Source organism: Mauremys mutica, chromosome 4, assembly GCF_020497125.1.
Source record: "Mauremys mutica isolate MM-2020 ecotype Southern chromosome 4, ASM2049712v1, whole genome shotgun sequence".
In the NCBI taxonomy this organism is placed as follows: domain Eukaryota; kingdom Metazoa; phylum Chordata; order Testudines; family Geoemydidae; genus Mauremys; species Mauremys mutica.
Window position 1 is genome coordinate 81,867,716 of NC_059075.1, and position 24,879 is coordinate 81,892,594.

General features: G+C 44.8%; 1 protein-coding gene and 1 long non-coding RNA gene across 3 annotated transcripts in view; both read left to right on the forward strand.

Annotated features, from left to right (window-relative positions):
- FBXO3 (F-box protein 3) overlaps window positions 1-2,206 on the forward strand; it is a 32,003-nt gene extending 29,797 nt beyond the window's left edge. For both annotated transcript variants that reach the window (XM_045015819.1, XM_045015818.1), the window contains one exon: window positions 1,054-2,206. In XM_045015819.1, the coding sequence (XP_044871754.1) occupies window positions 1,054-1,179 (126 nt within the window). In that variant the 3' untranslated portion in view covers window positions 1,180-2,206. The remainder of the gene's footprint in view (window positions 1-1,053) is intronic.
- Window positions 2,207-7,103: 4,897 nt separating this feature from the next.
- On the forward strand, window positions 7,104-12,243 carry LOC123368010. The gene is made up of 3 exons (XR_006578664.1): window positions 7,104-7,651; window positions 11,026-11,207; window positions 11,899-12,243. It is a non-coding gene; the product is annotated as an uncharacterized LOC123368010 (long non-coding RNA).
- Window positions 12,244-24,879: the final 12,636 nt, after the last annotated feature.

Consider the following 24,879-nt stretch of genomic DNA (forward strand, 5'->3'; position numbering starts at 1 on the left):
ACCTCAGGTACGTCAATTCCAGTTACGTTATTCACGTAGCTGGAGTTACATAGCGTAGGTTGACTTACCTCAGTAGTGTAGACATAGCCCTGATTAGCAAACAAAGCAGGTATAGCTACCAGTTCTAGATGAAGGCCTTTATTTTGGGGAGATGGGGGGGTTTGTTGGGGTTTTTTTAAGCACTTGGTCTGTTACAAGCCTTTTCAGATGTTAATCAGGGTGAAGGAAGGAGCATGTAATATTTTCCAATACATATACCCCTTTTTTTTAAAGAAGTTACATGTTCTGAAATATGCCCTTTTAGTGTTTTGTAACTTGTTTTTCTAGAACATGAACAGACTAAAGGCTGGCTGAAATTTACTTTATTAATTATTAACTTTTTGGGTTAACTCTTGGTTGTGCTACAGGATTAGTTAACCCAGCTCAGTTAGTTAGTTCTATGTTCACCATTTTCATGTTTTTTTGTGAGATTTATTTGGTAAACATGACTAGTGGTGGTTTTGTTTTGTTTTTTACATCAGCACAAATACACAGAGATCCTGGTTAAACATCTAAAGTACATAATTGTGTCAGTATCCAAGTGTAATGTCAGCACTTTCAGTAAACTTTCATACAGCCTGTCTGGTGCCAAAAAAACCCCAAAACCCGCTCCCAGAATTCTTCAGCAAATTCAGACTTACCAACCTTTACCAAACTCATGTCAACCACAGTAATTTATAATAATTAAACACCATTCCAACAGTTAGTGAGTCAGATTCTGATCTCACTGGTCTATTTATTTTTATTTATTTTTTTATTTTTATGAATAAAAGTTTAAACAGATTAGAAATACAATTGCCATGTAGATTAAATTTTCTAAAATTGATATATGAAAACAAATCTGATTTAGCAGTATTTTCATATTTAGAGTAACTAGTCTTTATCTGAGACTGACTTTAAATGTGATATAAATGACATCTTTATTTTATTTTGTTACGTTGTTAGCACTTGATCCAAGTGAGATTTAGGAGGCAATTAAGTACCTAGTTAAACATGGGGGTGTCTTGTTTATAGGAAACTAATCATAATGAATATGCTATGGATGAAGATGAAGACTCAACAGATACTGATGAATATGAAGACAGACGTAGAGTCTTGGATATTCCTGCCCCTTCTGGACGCTGTCCACGTCACACCTGATCAAACTTTAAACAAAAAAAAAACTGTTGGGCAGAGAAGTTTAACTTCCTGGGGCTACTACATAAGACAGTTTCTGAATATTGTAAATGAATTGTTTCTTTTCCACAGCAGGACAACTAGCATGAATATTGGTGCCAGTTCTAACTTTCATCTGATTGGAGTATAGGGATTTTTTTTGAAGGGTGGGGGAAGGATTTTGTGTGTTCTTTTTTTCCAGAGTGCAAAACAGCTTGACAGTCTGAGGTAATCATATCTTACATTTTTAAACTATTTCCTATTTATGATCATATTACAAACATGATATGGGGATTTGTTTTTATATAAGCATTTAAAACTTAGCAACAGACAGAGAAGTTTGCAAAAAGGTATAAAATGGCCTTTCACACTGACTTCCAATTGTTAATTTCTGCTATGAATGAATGAAATTTGCAGTTAAGCCTATGTAACCCCATTGGGTTGGATCAGGTGCTCCTGTACATTTTATATTAATATACAGATAGCATAAAATTCTGGTGACTGAGTGCGTAAGTTTGAAATGAAACAAACTTTATTTTTCAGACAATCTGTCTTTCAACTTAGTTTATAATAAATATCTGAGGATTATCACAGATACATGCCTTTTGGGATGTAGTATAATTCATAATCTGCTGTTTACTAACAAGCAATTTCTCAGTTACTACATAGTATAAATTTGTAAATACTGTTTCTGATTTTTTCCTTTATATGCTGTTTGCTATCTGACTTTGTGGTAAGTGACACAAATTTTATGTGTAAGACTAAGTATTATCATATGTTTTCCTGAATCCTATATGGATTTTTGTAATTATGCTTGATTCACAATTGCGGCTTAGCAGTACACAGATGTCTAAAAGCCTTATATTTAAAGAAACATTCATTTGTTCTATCATTTTATTTTATTTCCACTGCTATTAAAATAAATATATTGCCTCCATTGTTCTAAATGTTACTTGGAACTATTCCTCTTGCTAAGAGTAGAGCAAGGAATTAAAAGTTGCAACTGATGCCATGTTGTAGTTGGTTGCCCTTCTTCACGCTTACCATGGCAAATTCTCTCCAGCTTGGAGAGAAACCAGTATCTGGCACTGATGGACCCAACTGAAACCTCATTTGCTGAATATCATCTTGAGTAATGGTTGGCTGCAGCTATTCTAGATTGTAGCCACTATTTCCTTTACATGATTTTAGTGCCATTAGATTCACTCTTAGGTTATGGTCTTCATGTCAGGGAGATTTTCCCAAGGCAGAATTAAGCAGAGCCAGGAAATATTACTGGATTGAATCCTGTATTACTCAGGAAAAAAGTCTATGGAAGTGGGTGAGAGACTTAACTACCTAGGTCTGCAGAACTCTGCCTGTAATGGATAATTCTAATGAACTGTACTAACAATTGGAATACTTGAAACTGCTCACTTGTTTTTACTAGAACCTCTTAAATATTGAGTGAAAGGAAAATACTATGTAATGTGAGAGAGCCTTGATTCCTATTTCAGCTAAATACGAAAAGTTTTTTTAAAGAATTATCTAACAAAAGATTAGAGACTGTAACTTTCAGCATAACCACAAATCTGTAGTATTAAAATGAAAAGATTCTAATATTCTTTAAGGGCAGAAAGCACCACTGTCTTGGAGCCTTAATAGTCAATGTGTCTGTCAAGGGGGTCGTGGAAGTCATTGGTGCTGCGATTTCTGCAACGGCCAGTGTGGCGGTCCAGCCACGCCACCTGCTGCTGGAGCGGCCCTGCAGCCAGCCGCATGTGTTCAATCTCAAGTCTTAAGACTAAGAACTTTTCAAAAAATTCCCACTGTGACTGAACATTGGAAGCTCTAACTAGGTTGGCTGTTGCCTGCATTGCTATCTGGTAGAGTTGAACGAGGGTGGGGAGCAATTCTTGCAAAATTTCTTTAATGTAGATAAGGTCTTAAATAGTAATAATTGAAAAGGTCATGCTTGTAAATGGCTGGAAGGACAAAAAACACAATCGTATGTGGTGTTGTAGCTATGTTGGTCTCATGATATTAGATACACAAGGTGGGTGAGGTAATACCTATTATTGGCCTGACTTCTGCTGGTGAGACAGACAAGCTTTTTAGCTTACACAGAGCTCTTCTTCCGTTCTGGGAAACAAGCTTGTTTCTCTTCCAACTGAAGCTGTGCCAATAAAAGATATTACCTCATTCACCCTTGTCTCACTAAAAGCCACATTGGCAATGTTTACTTTGAAATAAGCACATGAATAAAATATCTGATTCTCTAGATTGTGATCTATAAGTTTGTAGTCTTCCCTGACTCAGTTTCCTCTATTACTGTGATGTGCGTAGGGTAAGAGAAAAGACCTGATATGAGTGGGACTGGAGGAAGAGGATCATGTTTTAGGAGAGATCTAGTTTAGGAAACACTAGTTAAAATTCATACATGAAAAAGCAGTAACCACATTTGGTTTAAGGCCTGCTTTTGCATATAGCTTTGTTTTAAAATGTGATTTTAGTGGAAAACCAAACACCACCTTTCTCTACACCCAAAAATATTGATACTTACCATGCAAAGAGAAATAAACATAAAACGCTGTGGTGAACAGAAACTGTAGATGGATACAATGGCTCCAGTGAGGACACTGATCTAAATGGATTTGCTTCCTTTCCTAATTTAAACTGCAAATTTCCATAGCTTGTGCAAAGGGAGCTTTTGCCAGAGCATCATGTTCTCTGCTCTACACCTGAAGCCCAGTTATAGGGGTAATTTATCTGCTCTTCAAGTTCTACCACCTTTTTTAGCTACCGATTCATACCATCTGTTTGTTTTTATGTTGCTCTTCTTTCCTTACCTCAGAAGCTGATTTCTTACATGCTCTGTGAAGGATTGGCTATGTGACCACCAGTGCAACATACTCAAAGGGAAAACTGCACTACTTGTGTATTAACATCAATCTTCATACACGTCCCATTTCCACATGTGGGCAATGGATTGGTCACTTACAAAACACTTTTCATTCTGCTTTATGCTGAAAAGCCTGAACTATGTTCAGTTATTTACATGCACACAGAAAAATGCAATATATTGAATTTATAAAAAGACAACAGTGGAAGTGTTACATATGGTAATCCCCTGAATCCTAGTGCTAAGGAGTAAATGTTAGGAAGAAGGCTACATCATATGAAAATGAGAGGTGTGAAAGGGAATACAAATAAAAGGTGACACTTTGAATAATCAATGTCTAACAGATTCATGGGACCTACTTCTACAGTCTCTTAAAGCACAGGTCTTGGTATGGTTCACAAGCGGAGTAGATACATGAATAAAAAGAGCTTGTGTAATTATACTATATTTGGGATAAAATTGCAGAACTCTAAACTTCTGCTTTAGGATATTTATGGAATGTCAGCTAAGGTTAGGAGGAAAAACTTTCTCGTATTAGTTACTAGACATGGTGTATCTCTAAGCACCTCACTGAAGCATCTGCTGTAAGCCCCACCTTGTGTACCAGTCTAGGTAGACCAGTGTTCTATAGCAATGGCCATGGGTGTTCTATATAGAATGTGTCATGAGCCACTGAATGAACATGCCATGCAGAATACTAAAGCATAGATTTACTGGCATGATGGACTGGCTACAAGCGTTTACTATGGATAGCTGAAAGTCATAGAAGATTGGGATTGGAAGAAACCTCATGAGGTTATCTAGTCAAAGCAGGACCAATTTACTAAACCTATTCCAGTGCTTCACCACCTTCCTCATGAAATAGTTTTTCCTAATATGCAACCTAGATCTCCCCCACTGCAACTTGAGACCATTGCTCCTTGTTCTGTGGTCTGCCACCACTGAGAACAGCCTAGCTCTATCCTTTTTGAAACCCCCATTCAGATAGTTGAAGGCTGCTATGAAATCCCCCCTCACTCTTCTGCAACCTAAATAATCCCAGTTCTCTCAGCTGCTCCTCATAAGTCATGTGTCCCAGTCACCTAATCATTTTTGTTGCCCTCTACTGGACTGTCTCCAATTTGTCCATATCCTTTCTGTAGTGGGGGCCCCAAAACTGGACAATACCCCAGATGTGGTCCCACCAGTGCCAAATAGAGGGGAATAATCACTTCCCTTGATCTGCTGGGAATGCTCATACTAATGCAGCCCAATATCCCTGCTGTAGCCTGATTTGGGGAGGGTTAGTAGGGACAGTGGAATTTATCCACTTAATTTAGTTTTATTTAATAATTAATTTTCTAATTAATATTAGTAATAATTTAATAGATATTAATAATATGGGTATGGCTCGCTAATATGTGTGATCAGAAGATAAAGTTCGTCTTGAATCAGGCTTCACAGAATTTATACAAGGAGATTGGGGTATATGACAGAAAACTTACACTGAGACAGAACTAGTCAATCAAGACCTTTTATTTAAAATCAATGAAACAAGAAGTAAATGTAAAATGTTAAAAGCAGTTTGAGATTACAAAGTTACAAATATCACAATTCTAAATGCACTTTGCAGCAGTAGCACTAGAGTAAATTTCACACCTCTGATAGAGGAAGTATAGTTATGAGTTTTAGCCCTCTATAAACTAAATGCTTAGAGGTGAAGCAGAAATAAGAATTTGTTCATACTTACAGCTGTGAAAAGAATTAATACTACGACTTAGTATTGACAGCTTTCATAGGAGAGAGAGGCCTCGCTGTAGGTTGAGATGATAAGGAAACAGAGAGGTGTATCGCCCGCCTAATGGTGGATTGTCACCCTTTTTATAGGGAGAAATCCTTCCTCCTATGCCCAAATTTGTCTTTCCCCCATGGAAAGGTGAGGGTACCTGTTTTCATAGGCTGACCTTTTGTGTACGTATTAATGACAGATATGCACGTATCTTATGGTGTACGTGTTAGATTTGTGGGCAGAAAAACCCCACTTTTCACCCTACTAGGTGAAAGGTTAGCAGACATTCAAAAGTCCCTAGACAATTTGCGTAGGTTTGTATCCTATTATTACTTTTCTGAGTAAGGGTCTTAAAGGTTGCTTTCAGCGTCACAGAGGAAATAGGCCAGGATGTCTGGCCTAGAAGCTTCTAGGTATCTTGCATTACAGCTTATTGTAAATAATTCTATTAATCTATGCAGCCTACACACTTTTATCAAAAAGACATTTTATACAGACCAACAGATTAATCCTCAGGGCTACACTGCTAATATGTGGGGTGTTCCTTCTGTCTGTTAAATTCTAGCTCTTCAGTTCTCTGTATAACTTCTGCATTATTAGATAGATAAGGTTACCTTAACAGAGGCATGAAATTTACGGTAAAAGGCTTGGAGTATGAATGCCTTTTGATATAGGTGAGGATATGTGGTCATGCAGTTAGTTGTTTGCCTGACTGGTGAGGATCTGATATTCAGAACAGTGAATGATAAAAGGAATAATATAGTTCAATTATATATGACTGGAATTCTATCCATAAATACTCTGAAGCTTGAGTTGTTTGTTATTTAGCCCTGGGATTGAATTGATGTACATTATAATTATAAAATAAATTGGAATATAAATATACTTACATTTCAGTGTATAGTGTAGATAGAGCAGTATAAACAATTCATTCCGTATGAAATTTTAGTTTGTACTGACTTCTCTAGTGCTTTTTATGTAGCCTGCTAAACTGGGCAAATATCTAAATGAGTTGATGTACCCCCCTGGAGACCTCTGGCTCTGTGTACCCCTAGGGATACCTGTACCCCTCATTGAGAACCACTGCATTATGTGCTCTGCAGGAATCTCCCAACCACTAGGATTTCCCCCCTCACCTTTAAGGTGTATTAACATCATCTACGAATTTCGTGTATGTGCCTTTCACTTTTTCAGCTCCTTAACCAAGATGCTAAATGTGAGCAGATGGAACAGTCTCAGAGCAGAGCAGGAGCTTCTTGAAGGGCTGAAAAAACCCCGGCCCAAGGTAAAAATACCACTTCTCAAGTGCCGGTGCAAATAACAAGAGGCAGAGGGAGTGAAAAAAATTACATTCCCTAAGGCTCATTGACAGTCTGGAAATAGGTGGCAGGGATTGAGGAAACCACACAAAGAGGTCAGAACTACTCACTGAAGCAAATAGCGGGGTACCCTGTTTGTTTAATATAGAGAGGGAAAGAGAACTCCGCTTAAATAACGTAAGCACACAACTCTACCTAGCAAGCTCTAACGCAAACCATTACAAAAGAAAGGGAGCGCACATTGCCTGATCACACACACTGCGGAGTGACTTACCATGCCACGCGAACGTGGGGAACTAAAGGGTGGCGGTTCTGCTCCTCTCCCTCTGACCCCCCTTTCCCCACGTCAGAACAACCAAAAGCCAAGGGAAGCTGAGTGCTGCTGAAGGAGCTAGAAGGGGCTGGCGTAGGAGAGCTTTCTGCAGAAGACGTGAATCTAGCAGAGCGGCAGAGTGAGCGGGGAGCTGCACAGGTGCAAGCTCAGAGCAGGTAGGAGGCTATTGGAGCGTGCTGTAGTGCGGAGGAACTGCGGCGACCAGCGCGCTAGAGGGCTGGATTGCGGGATGGGGTAGGCAGTTGCTGCATCAATTTGCGTGATCTGCTCTCCTTATTCCCCTCTGCCACAGGGGGCATGGATTGCTCTCCTGCCAGTGCAAAGGAAGAGGCTGTTTTATTGCTGGAGCAGAGCCTCCCTCCCTTTGTCCCTTTTGCTGCTGAGCAGGCAACCTGCCCTTATTCCCCGCTTCTGGAGGGCCTAAGCCCCTTTTCCAAGGGAGGGGTAGATTGCGGCCCCCCCCCCGCCCTCAGGTTGCTGGAGCAGAGGCGCCGCGGCTCTGCAGAGGGGCGGCTGGAGGCGGTGGGGAGGTGCAGCGCGCGTGCCGCAGAGGCGCTGCGGCGGGGAGGGCCAGCGGGGAACAAGGGCCCTAGAAGGAAGTTCTCAGTGGGGAGGGGCTGAAGAGAGAGACCCGCGCTAGGGAAAGTCTAACTCCGCTGCAGGGGAGCGGACATGGAGCTTGGATCCCTGCCTCACCCACCTCGCCTCCCTTCAAGCTAAACACACTTGCCCTGAGCTTCACCCTCCTTCCACTGTCCCCCCCCCCTGTTCCCCAGCCCCTCTGCCACCCCACTTCCTCCTCCGCCAGCCCCTTCCCTCACCTTCACCCTCCTTCCACTGTCCCCCTATTCCCCAGCCAGCCCCTCTGCCACCCCACTTCCTCCTCCCTCAGCCCATCACCCCACTTCCTCCTCCCTGCCCCACCTCCTTCCCTCACCTTCACCCTCCTTCCACTGTCCCCCCCGTTCCCCAGCCCCTCTGCCACCCCACTTCCTCCTCCGCCAGCCCCTTCCCTCACCTTCACCCTCCTTCCACTGTCCCCCCCCCGTTCCCCAGCCCCTCTGTCACCCCACTTCCTCCTCCGCCAGCCCCTTCCCTCACCTTCACCCTCATTCCACTGTGCTCCCTGTTCCCTAGCCAGCTCCCGTCACCCCACTTCCTCCTCCCCAGCTCCTGTCACCCCTTCCTCCTCCCCAGCCCCTTCCCTGACTTCACCCTCCTTCCACTGTTCCCCAGCCAGCCCCTCTGTTGCCCCACTTCCTCCTCTGCCAGCCACTTCCCTCACTTTCACCCTCCTTCCACTGTCCTCCCTTCTCCTCCACCCCTTCCCAATCCATCACCCCATCTCCTCTTCACACTCATTTCAGTGGCTTTTCTGTCCCTACAGTGTCTCTTCTGAGGCATGAAGGAGTGATTGACACAGTTGTATGTGATTTGGGGTCCCCTTGAACGAACTGACAGTCTCACCACCCTACTGCTCCAGAGGGAGAGATACTCCCCAGTGCTTAACTTGTAATGACTTTTTTTTACATTCATAACTGATGCAGCAAGCCCAGAGGTGCCAGGGCTATGGATAGAGCCCTGCATGGAAACCAAATTTATATCTGTGGATATCTGAGGAGCTGCAGGGCTCTACCAGGAATGGCAGCAGTGAAAGCAGCCGCACGTCATGCTGATGCTTGCATGAGCCAGTGACCTGCATGGGCAGCTCCTCTAGCATGGCTGTACTGACCCCAGCCCTGCCCACTGGGGAGGGGGTACCAGGCTTTATAACTGCAGATATGTGCATCCATGGATATAAAACAAGTATCCACACAGGGCTCTAGCTATGAATTGCCAAACCTACAGGTGCTGGGGATCAGCCTTGGCAAGCCCTGGCAGAAATTAAGCACTGGGTACTCTCATTCTTCAGGTAGTACAGAGATCCCCAAACTGTGGGGTATGCTCCCCACCCTCGGGGACATGGAGGAACTTCCAGCGGGCATGGTGGGGCCCAGGCCAGCCCCCACAGGGGGCGGGGAGGGAGCATCACCCAGCCCTGCTCTGCCACCAGCTCAGCTCCCTGCTACTTGGCTCAACTCCTGGCCCCGCCCCACCTCTGTCCCCAGCCTCCTCCCCTGCTGGGGCTCTGCTCCTGGCACTGGCTCCAGACCCACCCCCAGTTGTGGCCCCATTACCTCCAGAGCCACAACCCTGCTCCTGGCCCCAGCTCTGGGGGGGGAGGGGCATGACTCTAAAAACTTTGGGGACCGCTGAAGTAGTAGGAGTTGGCTGGATTGCGGGTGGGTATTTATGGCTGAGCAGGGCTCTCTCCAGTTATTCTTGTGGTAGAAAGGAGAACAATCTGAGTCCCTCCACCAGGTCTCTTACTCCATATTTTCCTGCCTGACACCGATAAAACATTGGCTCAGTGCTGTGCTATGCTATGTCTCTGTATAATCTGGCCTATCTCTGAGCTGAGTAATGAGAAGAATGTGTCAGCAGCACTATCACACTGTGATGGGGTCTGGTGTGGTAAGAAATTAATTTCTTTGCGACTTTGGGTTTCCTTGATACTGTTCCCACTGTGCTAATGGTCTTGCCAGTTTTCTGACACAGCAGTGATTTTCTGGAAGGAGGTGGTGGTGGTGGGGAGTTAGGCTTAAAGGAAAATATTCCCAGACTATGACAGACAAGGCAGAAGCTTGTTACTTTCCCCCAGATACGTATAACAAATGGCTGATGGCACAAAGGGAGCAGAAACCAAGTACAAGTCCCCTGCTGTGGGAGGAAAAAGGCTATATGCATTATTCTCTGGGGACTGGTCTACACTACGATTTTAGGTTGAATTTAGCAGGGTTACCTTGATTTAAGCCTGGACCCATCCACATGACAAAGCCCTTTTTTTCGACTTAAAGGGCTCTTTAAATTGATTTCTTTACTTCACCTCCGACGAGGGGATTAGCATTCAAATCGGCCTTGCTGGGTCGAATTTGGGGTAGTGTGGACACAATTCAATGGTATTGGCCTCCGGGAGCTATCCCAGAGTGCTCCATTGTGACCGCCCTGGACCAGCGCTCTCAACTCAGATGCACTGGCCAGGTAGATAGGAAAAGGCCCGCGAAGTTTTGAATCTCATTTCCTGTTTGGCCAGCGTGGCAAGGTGCAGGTGAGTGCAGATCTCATCAGCAGAGGTGACCATTATGGAGTCCCAGGATTGCAAAAGAGCCCCAGCATGGACCGAACGGGAGATACGGGATCTGCTCGCCATATGGGGAGACGAATCCGTACTAGCTGAACTCCATTCCAGTAAACAAAATGCCAAAACATTAGAAAAAGTCTCAAAGGGCATGAAGGACAGAGGCCATAACAGGGACGCACAGCAGTGCCATGTGAAAATTAAGGAGCTAAGGCAAGCCTACCAAAAAACCAGAGAGGCAAATGGCCACTCCGAATCAGAGCCCCGAACATGCCGCTTCTATGATGAGCTGCATGCCATGCTAGAGGGTGCAGCCACCACTACCCCAACCCTGTGCTTTGACTCCGTCAGTGGAGAATCATGCAACACGGGAGCGGGTTTTGGGGACGAGGAAGATAGCTCACAGCAAGGAAGCAGAGAAACCGGTTTTCCCAACAGCCAAGATATGTTTCTCATCCTGGACCTGGAGCCAGTAACCCCCAAACTCACCCAAGGTGTGCTCCTGGACCCCGAAGGTGGAGAAGGGACTTCTGGTGAGTGTAACTTTGTAAATATTACACATGGTTTAAAAGCAAGCGTGTTTAATGATTAATTTGCCCTGGCAATCGCGGCAAGTACAGCTACTGGAAAAGTCCATTAACGTGTATGGGGATGGAGTGGAAATCTTCCAGGGACATCTCCATAAACCTCTCCTGGATGTACTCCCAAAGCCTTTGCAAAAGGTTTCTGGGGAGTGGGGAGGACAGCCTTATTCCGTCCACCATGGTAGGACACGTTACCATGCCAGGCCAGTAGCATGTAGTTGGGAATCATTGCATAAAAAAGCATGGCAGCATATGGTCCCGGTGTTTGCTAGCATTCAAACAACATCCGTTCTTTATCTTGCAGTGTTATCCTCAGGAGAGTGATATCATTCATGGTCATCTGGTTGAAGTAGGGTGCTTTTATTAAGGGGACATTCAGAAGTGCCCATTCCTGCTCGGCTGTTTGGCTGTGGCTGAACAGAAATGTTACCTGCTGTTAGCCATGCGGTGGGGGGAGAGGTGAAGCGTGAGTGATCTCTCACACCAAACCAGCCGCCCCTCAATACAAGAGACAAAATGTGACCTTGTAACAGAAGCTCATGTGCTGTGTAATGTGAACAGCAAGGTTTAACGTGAAAGTGTACCCATTGTTCTCTAAAATGTGTCTTTTTAACTATCACTCTCCCTTTTCCTCCACCAGCTACAAATGTTTCTTCTTCGCAGAGGCTAGCAAAGATTAGAAGGTGAAAAATACGCACTCGGGATGAAATGTTCTCTGAGCTCCTGCTGTCCTCCCACACTGACAGAGCACAGTAGAATGTATGGAGGCAGACAATGTCAGAGTGCAGGAATGCACAATATGAACGCGAGGAGAGGTGGCGGGCTGAAGATGATAGGTGGTGTCAGCTGCTGACAGAATGCAAGAGTTGATGCTCAGGCTGGAAGATCAAACTCATATGCTCCAGCGTATGGTTGAGCTGCAGGAAAGGCAGCAGGAGCACAGACCACTGCTACAGCCCCTGTGTAACCAACAGCCCTCCTCCCCAAGTTCCATAGCCTCCTCACCCAGACGCCCAAGAATGAGGTGTGGGGGGCCTCTGGCCACCCAGCCACTCCACCCCAGAGGATTGCCCAAGCAACAGAAGGCTGGCCTTCAATAAGTTTTAAAAATTTGAAGTGCAGTGTGGCCTTGTCCTTCCCTCCTCCCCCACCCCATCCGGTGCTTCCCTCTTCCCCCACCCCTCCTGGGCTACCTTGGCAGTTATACCCCTATTTGTGTGATGAATTAATAAAGAATGCATGAATGTGAAGCAACAATGACTTTATTGCCTTTGCAAGCAGTGATCGAAGGGGGGAGGGAGGGTGGCTAGCTTACAGGGAAGTAGAGTGAACCAAGGGGGAGGGGGTTTCATCAAGGAGAAACAAACAGAACTTTCACACCATAGCCTGGCCAGTTATGAAACTGGTTTTCAAAGCTTCACTGATGCGCACCATGCCCTCCTGTACTCTGCTAACCACCCTGGTGTCTGGCTGCGTGTAATCAGTGGCCAGGCGATTTGCCTCAACCTCCCAACCCACCATAAACGTCTCCCCCTTACTCTCACAGATATTGTGGAGCGCACAGCAAGCAGTAATAACAATGGGGATATTGGTTTCGCTGAGGTCTATCCGAGTCAGTAAACTGCGCCAGCACACTTTTAAATGTCCAAATGCACATTCTACCACCATTCTGCACTTGTTCAGCCTATAGTTGAACAGCTCCTGACTGCTGTCCAGGCTGCCTGTGTATGGCTTCATGAGCCATGGCATTAAGGGGTAGGCTGGGTCCCCAAAGATAACTATAGGCATTTCAACATCTCCAATGGTTATTTTCTGGTCTGGGAAGAAAGTCCCTTCCTGCAGCTTTTGAAACAGACCAGAGTTCCTGAAGACGCGAGCATCATGTACCTTTCCTGGCCATCCCACATTTATGTTGGTGAAATGTCCCTTGTGATCCACCAGTGCTTGCAGCAGCATTGAAAAGTATCCCTTTTGGTTTATGTACTCGCTGGCTTGATGTTCTGGTGCCAAGATAGGGATATGGGTTCTGTCTATCGCCCCACCACAGTTAGGGAATCCCATTGCAGCAAAGCCATTCACTGTGGCCTGCACATTTCCCAGAGTCACTACCCTTGATATTAGCATCTCTTTGATTGCCTGGGCTACTTGGATCACAGCAGCCCCCACAGTAGATTTGCCCATGCAAAACTGATACCTGACTGACCGGTAGCTGTCTGGCGTTGCAAGCTTCCACAGGGCTATTACCACTTGCTTCTCAACTGTGAGGGATGCTCTCATCTTGGGATTCTGGCACTTTGGGGCAGGGGAAAGCAAGTCACAAAGTTCCATGAAAGTGCCCTTACACATGCGAAAGTTTCGCAGCCACTGGGAATCATCCCAGACCTGCAACACTATGCGGTCCCACCAGTCTATGCTTGTTTCCTGGGCCCAGAATCGGTGTTCCACAGCATGAACTTGTCCCATTAACACCAGGATGTGCACATTGCTGGGACCCGTACTTTGTGAGAAGTCTATGTCCATGTCTATGTCCTCATCACTCTTGTCACCAAGCTGCCGTCACCTCCTCGCCTGGTTTTCCTCTGGCAGGTTCTGGTTTTGCATATACTCCAGAATAATGTGCATGGTGTTTACAGTGCTCATAATTGCTGCGGTGATCTCAGCGGACTCCATGATCCCAGTGCTATGGCATCTGGGCTGAAAAAAGGCGTGAACCAATTGTCTGCTCTGATGGAGGGAGGGGCGACTGATGACATGGCTTACAGGGAATTAAAGTCCACAAAGGGGGTGGCTTTGCATCAAGAAGAAACACAAACAACTGTCACACAGAATGGCCCCCTCAAGGATTGAACTCAAAACCCTTGGTTTAGCAGGCCGTTGATTTCACGGAGGGAGGGAGGGAGGGAGAAAGCAAATGAATACAGAATAAATTGGGCCTATTTCTTGTTTTGATCCACTCCATCTATCTTTTACATCTTTAGGGTGGCAGCAGACGGTTGAGTTCAACTGCTAGCCATCATCATCTCCTGGGTGCTTGGCAGAAGATGGGAATGACCTGGCTGAGTCACTCCCATATCTGCCCAGGTGCTCTGACTGACCTCACCGAGGTCGGTTAAAAGAGCACTCAGGAATACACCAGTGATGGCTATCAGTTATAATGCACTGTCTGCTGCCAGAAGGCAATGAGCTGCTGCTGTGTACCAATACAGTCCCATGTCTGCCAGCACCCAGGAGACTTATGGTGATGGTCAGCTATGTGGGCTTCATGCTTGCCATGGTATGGTGTCTGCACAGGTAACCCAGGAAGAAAGGCATGAAACGATTGTCTGCTGTTTCTTTCATGGAGGGACGGAGGGAGAGGGGGGCCTGACAACATGTACCCAGGACCACCTGCGACAATGTTTTTTTGCCGCATCAGGCATTGGGATCTCAACCCAGAATTCCAATGGGCAGCAGAGACTGCAGGAACTGTGGGATAGCTACCCAGAGTGCAACGCTCCGGAAGTTGACACTAGCCTTGGTACTGTGGACGCAGTCCGCCAACTCAATGCACTTAGAGCATTTTTTATAGGGACACACACAATCGACTGTATAAAAATGATTTCTGAAAAACCGACTTCTAGAAATTTGACCTAATTTCGTAGTGTAGACATACCCTGGGTGTCTCCAGGTAGCCTATGGTCCACAGGCAGCTGGTGCAAGTTAGAGCAGCCATGAGACTGCTCGCACCTGGGCTGCGGTAGAGACACATGGAATCCTAATTAGTTGCTGGTTCTCAGCTTATGCTCTTTATCTGTATATGTGTGTGTTCCATTCTCCCTTACCTGGACTGCCCTGGGTAGCTGTCTGTGAAGGGAAGCAGTCCTTCACTATGCACTTTCTCAGGCTCAGGCTCAGACTCAGCCAGTCAAGCTCCTGTATTGCCATCCTTGGGGCTACCACAGCCCAGAAAGCAAGCCCTTTACATCCTTGCTGAGTCAAACATTTAAGTTTAAAAAAATCACATTGTGCATTGAGGAACAGCTCTTCATTTATCAAACACATCCTTTTCTTGATAGTTACTCTTGAGGGCCACAATTTAGAGCTCTGTGTGGCACCTTAGAGCAGGGGTGGACAAACTACGGCCCTTGGGATTGCCCCCCTGTGGTGCTTTCAGCAATGGCCAGCCCAACATCCCTGTGGCTCCCGGGCCCTTGCCTCCAGGCACCGCCCCCCCTCCCCGCAGCTCTCATTGGTCGGGAATGGGGAATTGCGGCCAATGGGAGCTCTGGGGGAGGTACCTAGAGGCGCGGCAAGGGCAGGGTGAGGAGCTCTCCGCCCCCACCACTCCCAGAGGCCGCAGCACTTTCTGGAGCGGCGCGGGGACAGGGCAGGCAGGCAGGAAGCCTGCCCTGGCCCCGGTGTGCGCTGCTGCCACCCCGGAGCCCGAACCCCTCCTGCACCCCGCCCCCCCAACTCCCTGCCCTAACCCTCTGCCTGCACCGTGCATCCCTCCTGCACCCCAACTCCCTGCCCTGAGCCCCCTCGTACACCCTGCACCCCTCCTGCACCCCACCCCCTGCCCTGAGCTCCCTCCCACAGTCCGCACCCCTCCTGCACCCCTGCCCTGAGCCCCTCCTGCACTCCATACCCCTCCTGCACACCAATCCCCTACCCTGAGCCCCCTCATACACCCTTCACCCCTCCTCTGCCCCAATCCCTTACCCTGAGCCCCTTCCTGCACACCGCACCCGCTCCCACACCCGCACTCCCTCCCGCACCCCAACTCCCTGCCTCGGCCCTGCATACAATTTCCCCACCCAGATGTGGCCCTTGGCCCAAAAAGTTTGCCCACCCCTGCCTTAGAGACTAACAAATTTATTTGGGCATAAGCTTTTGTGGGCTAGAACCCACTTCATCAGATGGGTTCTAGCCCATGAAAGCTTAAGCCCAAATACATTCGTTAGTCTCTAAGGTGCCACAAGGACTCCTGATTGTTTTTGCTGATACAGACTAACACAGTTGCCACTCTGAAATTTAGAGCTCTGTGAATGACAGGTTGGCAGCCACTGATATAAACAAACGGAGGGTCATGCTGCTGCTGAGAAGAATGCTCAGGGCTATCAGTTTCCCTATGGTCAATCTGGGAGAGCTTGTAATCTAAGAATTCAATGTTGTGTTCTTTTGGGAGGTGTCTCTGCTCTCTCTTCCCTCCCAACCCCCCAGCAATTTTGAACCATTCTTCTTATAGAAATTATTGTGCTGAAAGACCAGTCCTTTGATTTTTGTTCAGCATACCCATCTGAAAACCTTAGGGCTTGGCACTGTACACAGACAAACAAATAGGGACCAGTCAGTGATTGGCTGCTGTAAATAGAAAACCCAGTGTAGTTATTATGACCCTAAGAACACCTGGATGCCACCTGGAAAAGGGTTTACTGTTCTGTAATAGCAACTCTTATCAGGCTTGACAAACTCACTACATCTAACACTTTGCTTTCATAATATTTATCTATAAAGAATGTTGTTTGAGATCTTAAAGGAAAGTCAAGATTATGCTGGTCCTTGATATTATTGTGAAATGTATGTACTGATTATATTTAAGAAGACATGTATATGTACTCAAAATATATCCTCATAGTTTGTATCAAGGTGTTACTCCTCAACAGAGGTGAAAAACTGGTTTTGGCGGACAGAGGAATGTATATTCACATGTCTGCCTAGGTTCATATGTAGATTAAGCATATGCATTTCAAGTCAACATGAGGATATGAAGACAACTTGGAGCCAACACATTGGAGAACAAACAATGTGGGTCCTCCTGACTCTGGGGTGAAAAGACTGAATTATGGGAAATGCAAGGAGAAGCAAAACGCCATTTTGGTATCTATTTGCTGAGGAATTCCCTATTAGGGCATGTGGATATTCATGAAAATTTGAATCCCGGTTTTGACTGAAAACCAGCTGCTCTGTCAGAGACACTGAATCTTTGGGAGAAGATCTACTTTATTAAATAAGAATGGTAACCATTCATAAGTGTAGACCTAGCATTGTATTTTATGTTTTGTTTCATGTGTAACCAGTTCCGTTTCCACTCATTATCCTTTCTCAATATCTCTAAAATCTTAATCTTTGTGAATAAACTTATGATTGTTTTTACTATACATGTATTTCAGTGCTGTAATGTTATAAAGGACCTTGTACCAGTCAAGCTGTGTGTACACTCTCTCTTTGGGGATAGCTTACCTGACAGTTATTGTCCAGTAACTGCGGCTGGATACTGCAGGGAATGCACCAAGGACTTGATACTAGCCTATACCGAAATGGCAAGGTCTGTGGATTCTACTGCACATATTTTTAGAGAAGATCAACATTATTTTTTGTTTGTTTGTTGTTTCGGGTTGTTTTACTGAATTTATTGTAGTGTACAGTTCCTAGGACACCAGTGGTACTGATTGCCACCAGACCATTGAGGCCAAGAGTTTAGTACGATTCCAAAAAGACATTTATTTAATATATGTAAGAAGCATATTTACAATTGTACTAGATATGATAGCTTTATAAGGGCTACAAACACTCCACATTTTAGGACTTAAGCCAGCCACCAGCTCCCTGGGTTTAGGAAGAAATTTCCCGTGGAATAGGCATTACATAATTGTCTTCATAAGACTGTTTTTTATACCTTCTCATAGACATGTGGTATTGGTTGCTGTCTAGCATCCAGTTTCTGAACAAATAGATCTCTGGACTAATTTGATATAGGAGCTGCTATGTAACTTAACTAGATATTACATACTATATCTAAATCATAGATCTTTTGTAACCCAATCTATGGACTGTGTATTAATTATATTGATTACTTAAGAAACTCTGAGGTTTGACAGGTTCTTGTCCAAAGATCAGGCCCCATATTATTAAAATTACTGGAACCCCGACATGCACAGTTGCAACACTCACACTTTAGGAACCTTTCTTTCTCTATTTACAATAGTTTATTAATAAATTTAGCAAAGTCACAAACACTATAACCCAGTACAGTAGATAGAAGTAATATAGAATGTACGTCTATATACTCACACCGTCCCTTGCAAAACAACCTGAAATGTAGGCTATTAGCTTCCTCATCACCCTTACCTTCCTCATCATCACCAGTGGTCATCATTCTGGCACCAACCAAGGGCTACATCTGTCTCCCCCATGTACACAGGCTGGGATACAACTTTTATAATATGTTACGCTGACACCACTGTGTCTAATGCATATTTAGTAGGGGTTTCTCCCCTCTTCTTTATTTGTATTTCCTCATCCTACTAATGTTGGGGTGCCCTTCTCCTACAGGTTAGTATATTAATGATCCCAATTTATTATCATATGTCTTCATTGCCATGGCACTATTGTGGTCAGACATCTGCAGATGTGCCTATCCTAAAATATCCAAGAGCTGATGTTAGCTCATGTTCCTGGGGTTGTTATGGACAAACTTCCCCTTAAACACCCTATTCCCAGTTCCCCAAAAATGTCCCAGTGGTCACCCCTAAGTTATCTGTGCCAAAGTTCATAGGCCTCAAGCCTTATGCTAACTGCTGAAGCCAATGTCTGACAGGATACAGGCCTGTAGGTTCCTGAATAAAATAAGTGCTAACTCTAGCTATGTGGGCTACACTTTCAATCAAGAGGATTATATGTCCACTTAAATTATTAAATGCAAAAAATCTGCATTAATGCAATTTTTATGTTGCAGTTTCAAATCACCAAAAAGTCACAAAAATCCAAAATTAAGATTACAGTAAAGACATTACCTTGGCCACATTGTATTTCATTTTCTGTAGTCTTTATGCTATGTAACTTATGACTTATATATGTGCTCCCCAAAACAGGAATACAAAAGAGTGTATGTGTAGTATGGCCTAGATACTGATACTGGAACCTTGCCTTTCTCATATTATATATTTTTTAACTGTGCAGTCTTAATATTGCACAAATGCATTTTTTTGCATTTAATTTTTTAATGTATGTAAATATCCTTAGTGTGTACAGTAGGAATCGAGTTACAAGACTTTAATTAAGCACTCACTCAAATGGAGGGAGTTTGACAATATTCTTGTAGGCTGCATGAAAGGACATGGAGGGTCATAAAATATATGATTTTAATTGCAAAATTATGTCTTTGGTTTGCCCTTTGCAGATGCCTGGATATACTGTGCCAAGTTCATCCCTGTTATAACTACATTGGGTTTGGCAAAGTTGCCTGGGGTATAGATATGCGAGGCTTCCCCAAGAGTCCCACTTTTTTTTTTTTTGGTATTGTACTGAGCCATAAGAGCCTGTTTATGAAATGATGCCTTTAGAAAAGATGATATATGATCTAAAAGAAATGCTTGGGCTGCTGAGATGAAGAGGTAGGGAGAGTTGTGCTACATAAAGGAATTGCATTGTGCTCCAACAGAAAAGTCTAGTTTGGGTTGGGCGGGCTATCATTGATAGCCCATCAAGCATAGAAAATAAACAAAAAATAGAAAATGCAGGGAACAGAAATCAGTAAATCAGGCATGTCTGTGAGCTGCCTTATGGTGACACAATGGTCTAGTGTTCCTTTCCTAGATACCTGCCACATCCATATGTGGTATCCAATAATTCTTTGCAGATATGATATCTTAAATACTTTGCAAACATCAAGGGACTTGTCCAAAGCCTTCTGATGTCAATAAGCTTTGTATCAAATACCAGTGAATTACCCTTCATTACGTCCTTTCTGTAAGGTAGGTGAGTATTGTCTCCATTTTACAGATGAGGAAACCTGAGCACATAGAAGTTATGTGATTTGCCCAATGCCACAGAAATAGTCTGTTGGGGCCACGATTAGAATTTGGGAGTGCCTGACTCCTGATGAATGTACTCAGACTACTAGATCTTACTCTTTTTCAATCAAAACTTTCTCTGGTTTTAAATATTATAAACTAAGGAACATGTAACCATTTTTCATTTATTCTTGCTGCCAGATTCTGGAAGAAAAATGAACAAAATGAATTGTATCCTGTTCACTGTCTTCATTGTTCTGACTGCTTATTGCAGTTCTGGTAGGTATCCTGGACGTTCTGCATTAATGCTTTTCTTACATACATGCCAATGTCACATTAAACAGGCGCACAATGTGGTCAAGGACAGAATTTGTCATTATAGACACAAGTTCAGGGGGAAGCAGTGCAGCTTATATAAATGTACAGCATTTCAGTGTCACTTTCTGCGGGAGGGCAGGTTCAGGGTGGAGGTAGATTTCCATAACAGAATGTTTTCAAGCTGAAGCAAGAATGCAGGCATACAGTGTACATCCCACAGCAGTACAGGAACAAAATATCCTGTTTCATTGATATAGTATCAGCAGAAGGTTGCCAGGGGACAAGGGTATAAAAACTGGAAATATTTGTTAGAAGGAGATTTAAAATTTGCATAGGATAAGTTTTCAGATGTGTAGACAACTACAACGTAGCCTTCATGAGGATGGTGTGGCAAAATTTGCTAAAGAAACCTCATGGATCATCCTTTGGGGAGGTCAAGATTAAATTTTTATTTAAAAATCTTAATTGTGAATTTAAGTTTTTTAAAACTTTTTAAAAGATGCTTTTCAAAGTTGTCTGTCTCAGTGTGTGAACTGGGTATAGGTTATTTTTAAAGAGGGTAGAACTTGCACTTTTCCTGCTCCACTCTTCTTAGTCCTTCTCATCCTTTTCCTTCTTGCTTGATTTTCTCTCTTTTCCTTTGACAGCCTATGGAAAAGAAATTTGGGTTTTGGCTTTTGTTTTGTTTTGTTCCCCAAGAAGGATGGGGTGGGGCGGGAGGGAGCAGTGGGTCATGTGGTACCTGTGAGGAGGATGGCTGCCTAATTTCAGACCTCCTCACTCAAAACATAAATTAATCTCTAATCATTACTTTCCTGGCAAATTGACTATAAATTTCTGTCCTAAAGTTTAAATTAATCCCATGGATAAATTTCAAACTGTTGAATATGGATGCCAATGGAAAAATGAGAGATAAGACAAGACCTAGGCCTGAATCACTTAAGCAGCTAAAAGGAGATACTACATGGCCACAGCAGGACCTAGCCTAGAATATTACAGCACTGAAAGAATTCCTCACAGACTGACTGGATTCAGTCTCAAAAGATATTCGTGGCCTCTCTAAATTAAAATTTGATGTAAAATCCCATATAACTGACATGGAAAATGAGCTACAAAAGACTGCCATTGAAACCAGGGAAATTAAAGAAGGAACTGCCTCCTTAAAGCTTAGACTAGAGAAACTGAAAGAAAAATAAGATGACTCAGGCCTGGTTTACATTGAGGGGGGGAGGGATCGATCTAAGTTACGCAACTTCAGCTATGTGAATAGCTTAGATTTACTTACCACACTGTCTTCACTGTGGTAAGTCAATGGCTGATGCTCTCCCGTCAACTCTGCCTGTACCTCTTGCCCTGTGGAGTACCAGAGTTGATGGGAGAGCGCTCAGTGATGCGATAAATTGACCCCCGCTGGATCAATTGCTGCCCATTGATCCAGCGGGTAATGTAGACAAGCCCTAAGGGTCTCGCAGACACAATCTTTGCCTCTTGGGCATTGCTGAGGGTCTAGTGGAGCTTTCTTCAGAAACTGCTCCCTGACATTCTTAAACTGGACCCACAGCTGCCCCCATTAGATACTGAAAAAGCTCATGAAATGCCTGGTACTAGACAATGAGAATCTGACAAGCCCAAACGCATCCTCTTCAAGCTACTGAAGTTCAATGATAAAGTAACATTAATGCATGCTGCCAGAAAAGCTGAAATCCTTAGAATCATAGAATATCAGGGTTGGAAGGGACCTCAGGAGGTCATCTAGTCCAACCCCCTGCTCAAAGCAGGACCAATTCCCAACTAAATCATCCCAGCCAGGGCTTTGTCAAGCCTGACCTTAAAAATCTCTAAGGAAGGAGATTCCACCACCTCCCTAGGTAACCCATTCCAGTGCTTCACCACCCTCCTCGTGAAATAGTGTTTCCTAATATCCAACCTAAACCTCCCCAACTGCAACTTGAGACCATTACTCCTTGTTCTGTCATCTGCTACCACTGAGAACAGTCTAGATCCATCCTCTTTGGAGCCCCCTTTCAGGAGTTGAAAGCAGCTATCAAATCCCCCCTCATTCTTCTCTTCTGCTGACTAAACAATCCCAGTTCCCTCAGCCTCTCCTCATAAGTCATGTGCTCCAGCCCCCTAATCATTTTTGTTCCCCTCCGCTGGACTCTTTCCAATTTTTCCACATCCTTCTTGTAGTGTGGGGCCCAAAACTGGACACAGTACTCCAGATGAGGCCTCACCAATGTCGAATAGAGGGGAATGATCACGTCCCTTGATCTGCTGGCAATGCTCTACTTATACTGCCCAAAATGCTGTTAGCCTTCTTGGCAACAAGGGCACACTGTCGACTTATATCCAGCTTCTTGTCCACTGTAACGACTAGGTCCTTTTCTGCAGAACTGCTTCCTAGCCATTCGGTCCCTAGTCTGTAACAGTGAATGGGATTCTTCCGTCCTAAGTGCAGGACTCTACACATGTCCTTGTTGAACCTCATCAGGTTTCTTTTGGCCCAATCCTCTAATTTGTCTAGGTCCCGCTGTATTGTATCTCTACCCTCCAACGTATCTATCACTCCTCCCAGTTTAGTGTCATCTGCAAACTTGCTGATAGTGCAGTCCACGCCATCCTCCAGATCATTAATGAAGATATTGAACAAAACCGGCCCCAGGACTGACCCTTGGGGCACTCCGCTTGAAACCGGCTGCCAACAAGACATGGAGCCATTGATCACTACCCATTGAGCCCAACAATCTAGCCAGCTTTCTATCCACCTTATAGTTCATTCATCCACCCCATACTTCTTTAACTTGCCAGCAAGAATACTGTGGGAGACCATATCAAAAGCTTTGCTAAAGTCACGGAATAACACATCCACTGCTTTCCCCTCATCCACAGACCCAGTTATCTCCTCATAGAAGGCAATTCTTGTAAGCTTCGTTTCTGCATTTAAGATCAGCAAGGATTTCACTGTTAAGCCAAGCTGGTCGCCTGCCATATTTACTATTCTTTCTACACATTGGGATGTTTTTTTCCTGCAACCTCAGTAAGGATTCTTTAAAATACAGCCAGCTCTGCTGGACTCCTTTTCCCCTCATGTTATCCTCCCAGGGGATCCTGCCCATCAGTTCCCTGTGGGAGTCAAAGTCTGCTTTTCTGAAGTCCAGGGTCCGTATTCTGCTGCTCTCCTTTCTTCCTTGTGTCAGGATCCTGAACTCGACCATCTCATGGTCACTGCCTCCCAGGTTCCCATCCACTTTTGATTCCCATACTAATTCTTCCCTGTTTGTGAGCAGCAGGTCTAGAAGAGCTCTGCCCCTAGTTGGTTCCTCCAACACTTGCACCAGGAAATTGTCCTCTACACTTTCCAAAAACTTCCTGGATTGTCTGGGCACCTCTGTATTGCTCTCCCAGCAGATATCAGGTTGATTAAAGTCTCCCATGAGAACCAGGGCCTGCAATCTAGTAACTTCCGCTAGTTGCTGGAAGAAAGCCTTGTCCACCTCATTCCCCTGGTCTGGTGGTCTATAGCAGACTCCCACCATGACATCACCCTTGTTTCTCACACTTCTAAACTTAATCCAGAGACTCTCAGTTTTTTCTGCAGTTTCATACCGGAGCTCTGAGCAGTCATACTCGTCTCTTACATACCATGCAACTCCCCCACCTTTTCTGTTCTGCCTGTCCTTCCTGAATAGTTTATATCCATCCATGACAGTACTCCAGTCATGTGAGTTATCCCACCAAGACTCTGTTATTCCAGTTACATCATAGTTCCTTGACTGTGCCAGGACTTCCAGTTCTACCTGCTTGTTTCCCAGGCTTCTTGCATTTGTGTACGGGCACTTAAGATAACTCACTGATCTTCCCGCTTTCTCAGTCTGAGACAGGAGTCCTCCTTTCTTGCACTCTCCTGCTCGTGCTTCCTCCAGGTATCCCATTTCCCCACTTACCTCAGGGCTTTGGTCTCCTTCCCATGGTGAACCTAGTTTAAAGCCCTCCTCCCTAGGTTAGCCAGCCTGCTTGAAAAGATGCTCTTCTCTCTCTTTGTTAGGTGGAGCCCATCTCTGCCTAGCACTCCTTCTTCTTGGAACACCATCCCATGGTCGAAGAATCAAAAACCTTCTCTCTGACACCACCTGTGTAGCCATTCATTGACTTCCACAATTTGACGGTCTCTACCCAGGCCTTTTCCCTGCACAGGGAGGATGGACGAGAACACCACTTGCGCCTCAAACTCCTTTGTCCTTCTTCCCAGAGCCACGTAGTCTGCAGTGATCCACTCAAGGTCATTCTTGGCAGTACCATTGGTGCCCACGTGGAGAAGCAGGAAGGGGTAGCGATCCGAGTGCTTGATGAATCTCGGCAGTCTCTCCATCACATCATGAATCCTAGCTCCTGGCAAGCTGCAGACCTCTCATTTTTTCTCGGTCGGGGCGGCAGATAGATGATTCAGTTCCCCTGAGGAGGGAGTCCCCGACCACCACCACCTGCCTCCTTCTCTTGGGAGCGGTGGTCGTGGAACCCTCATCCCTAGG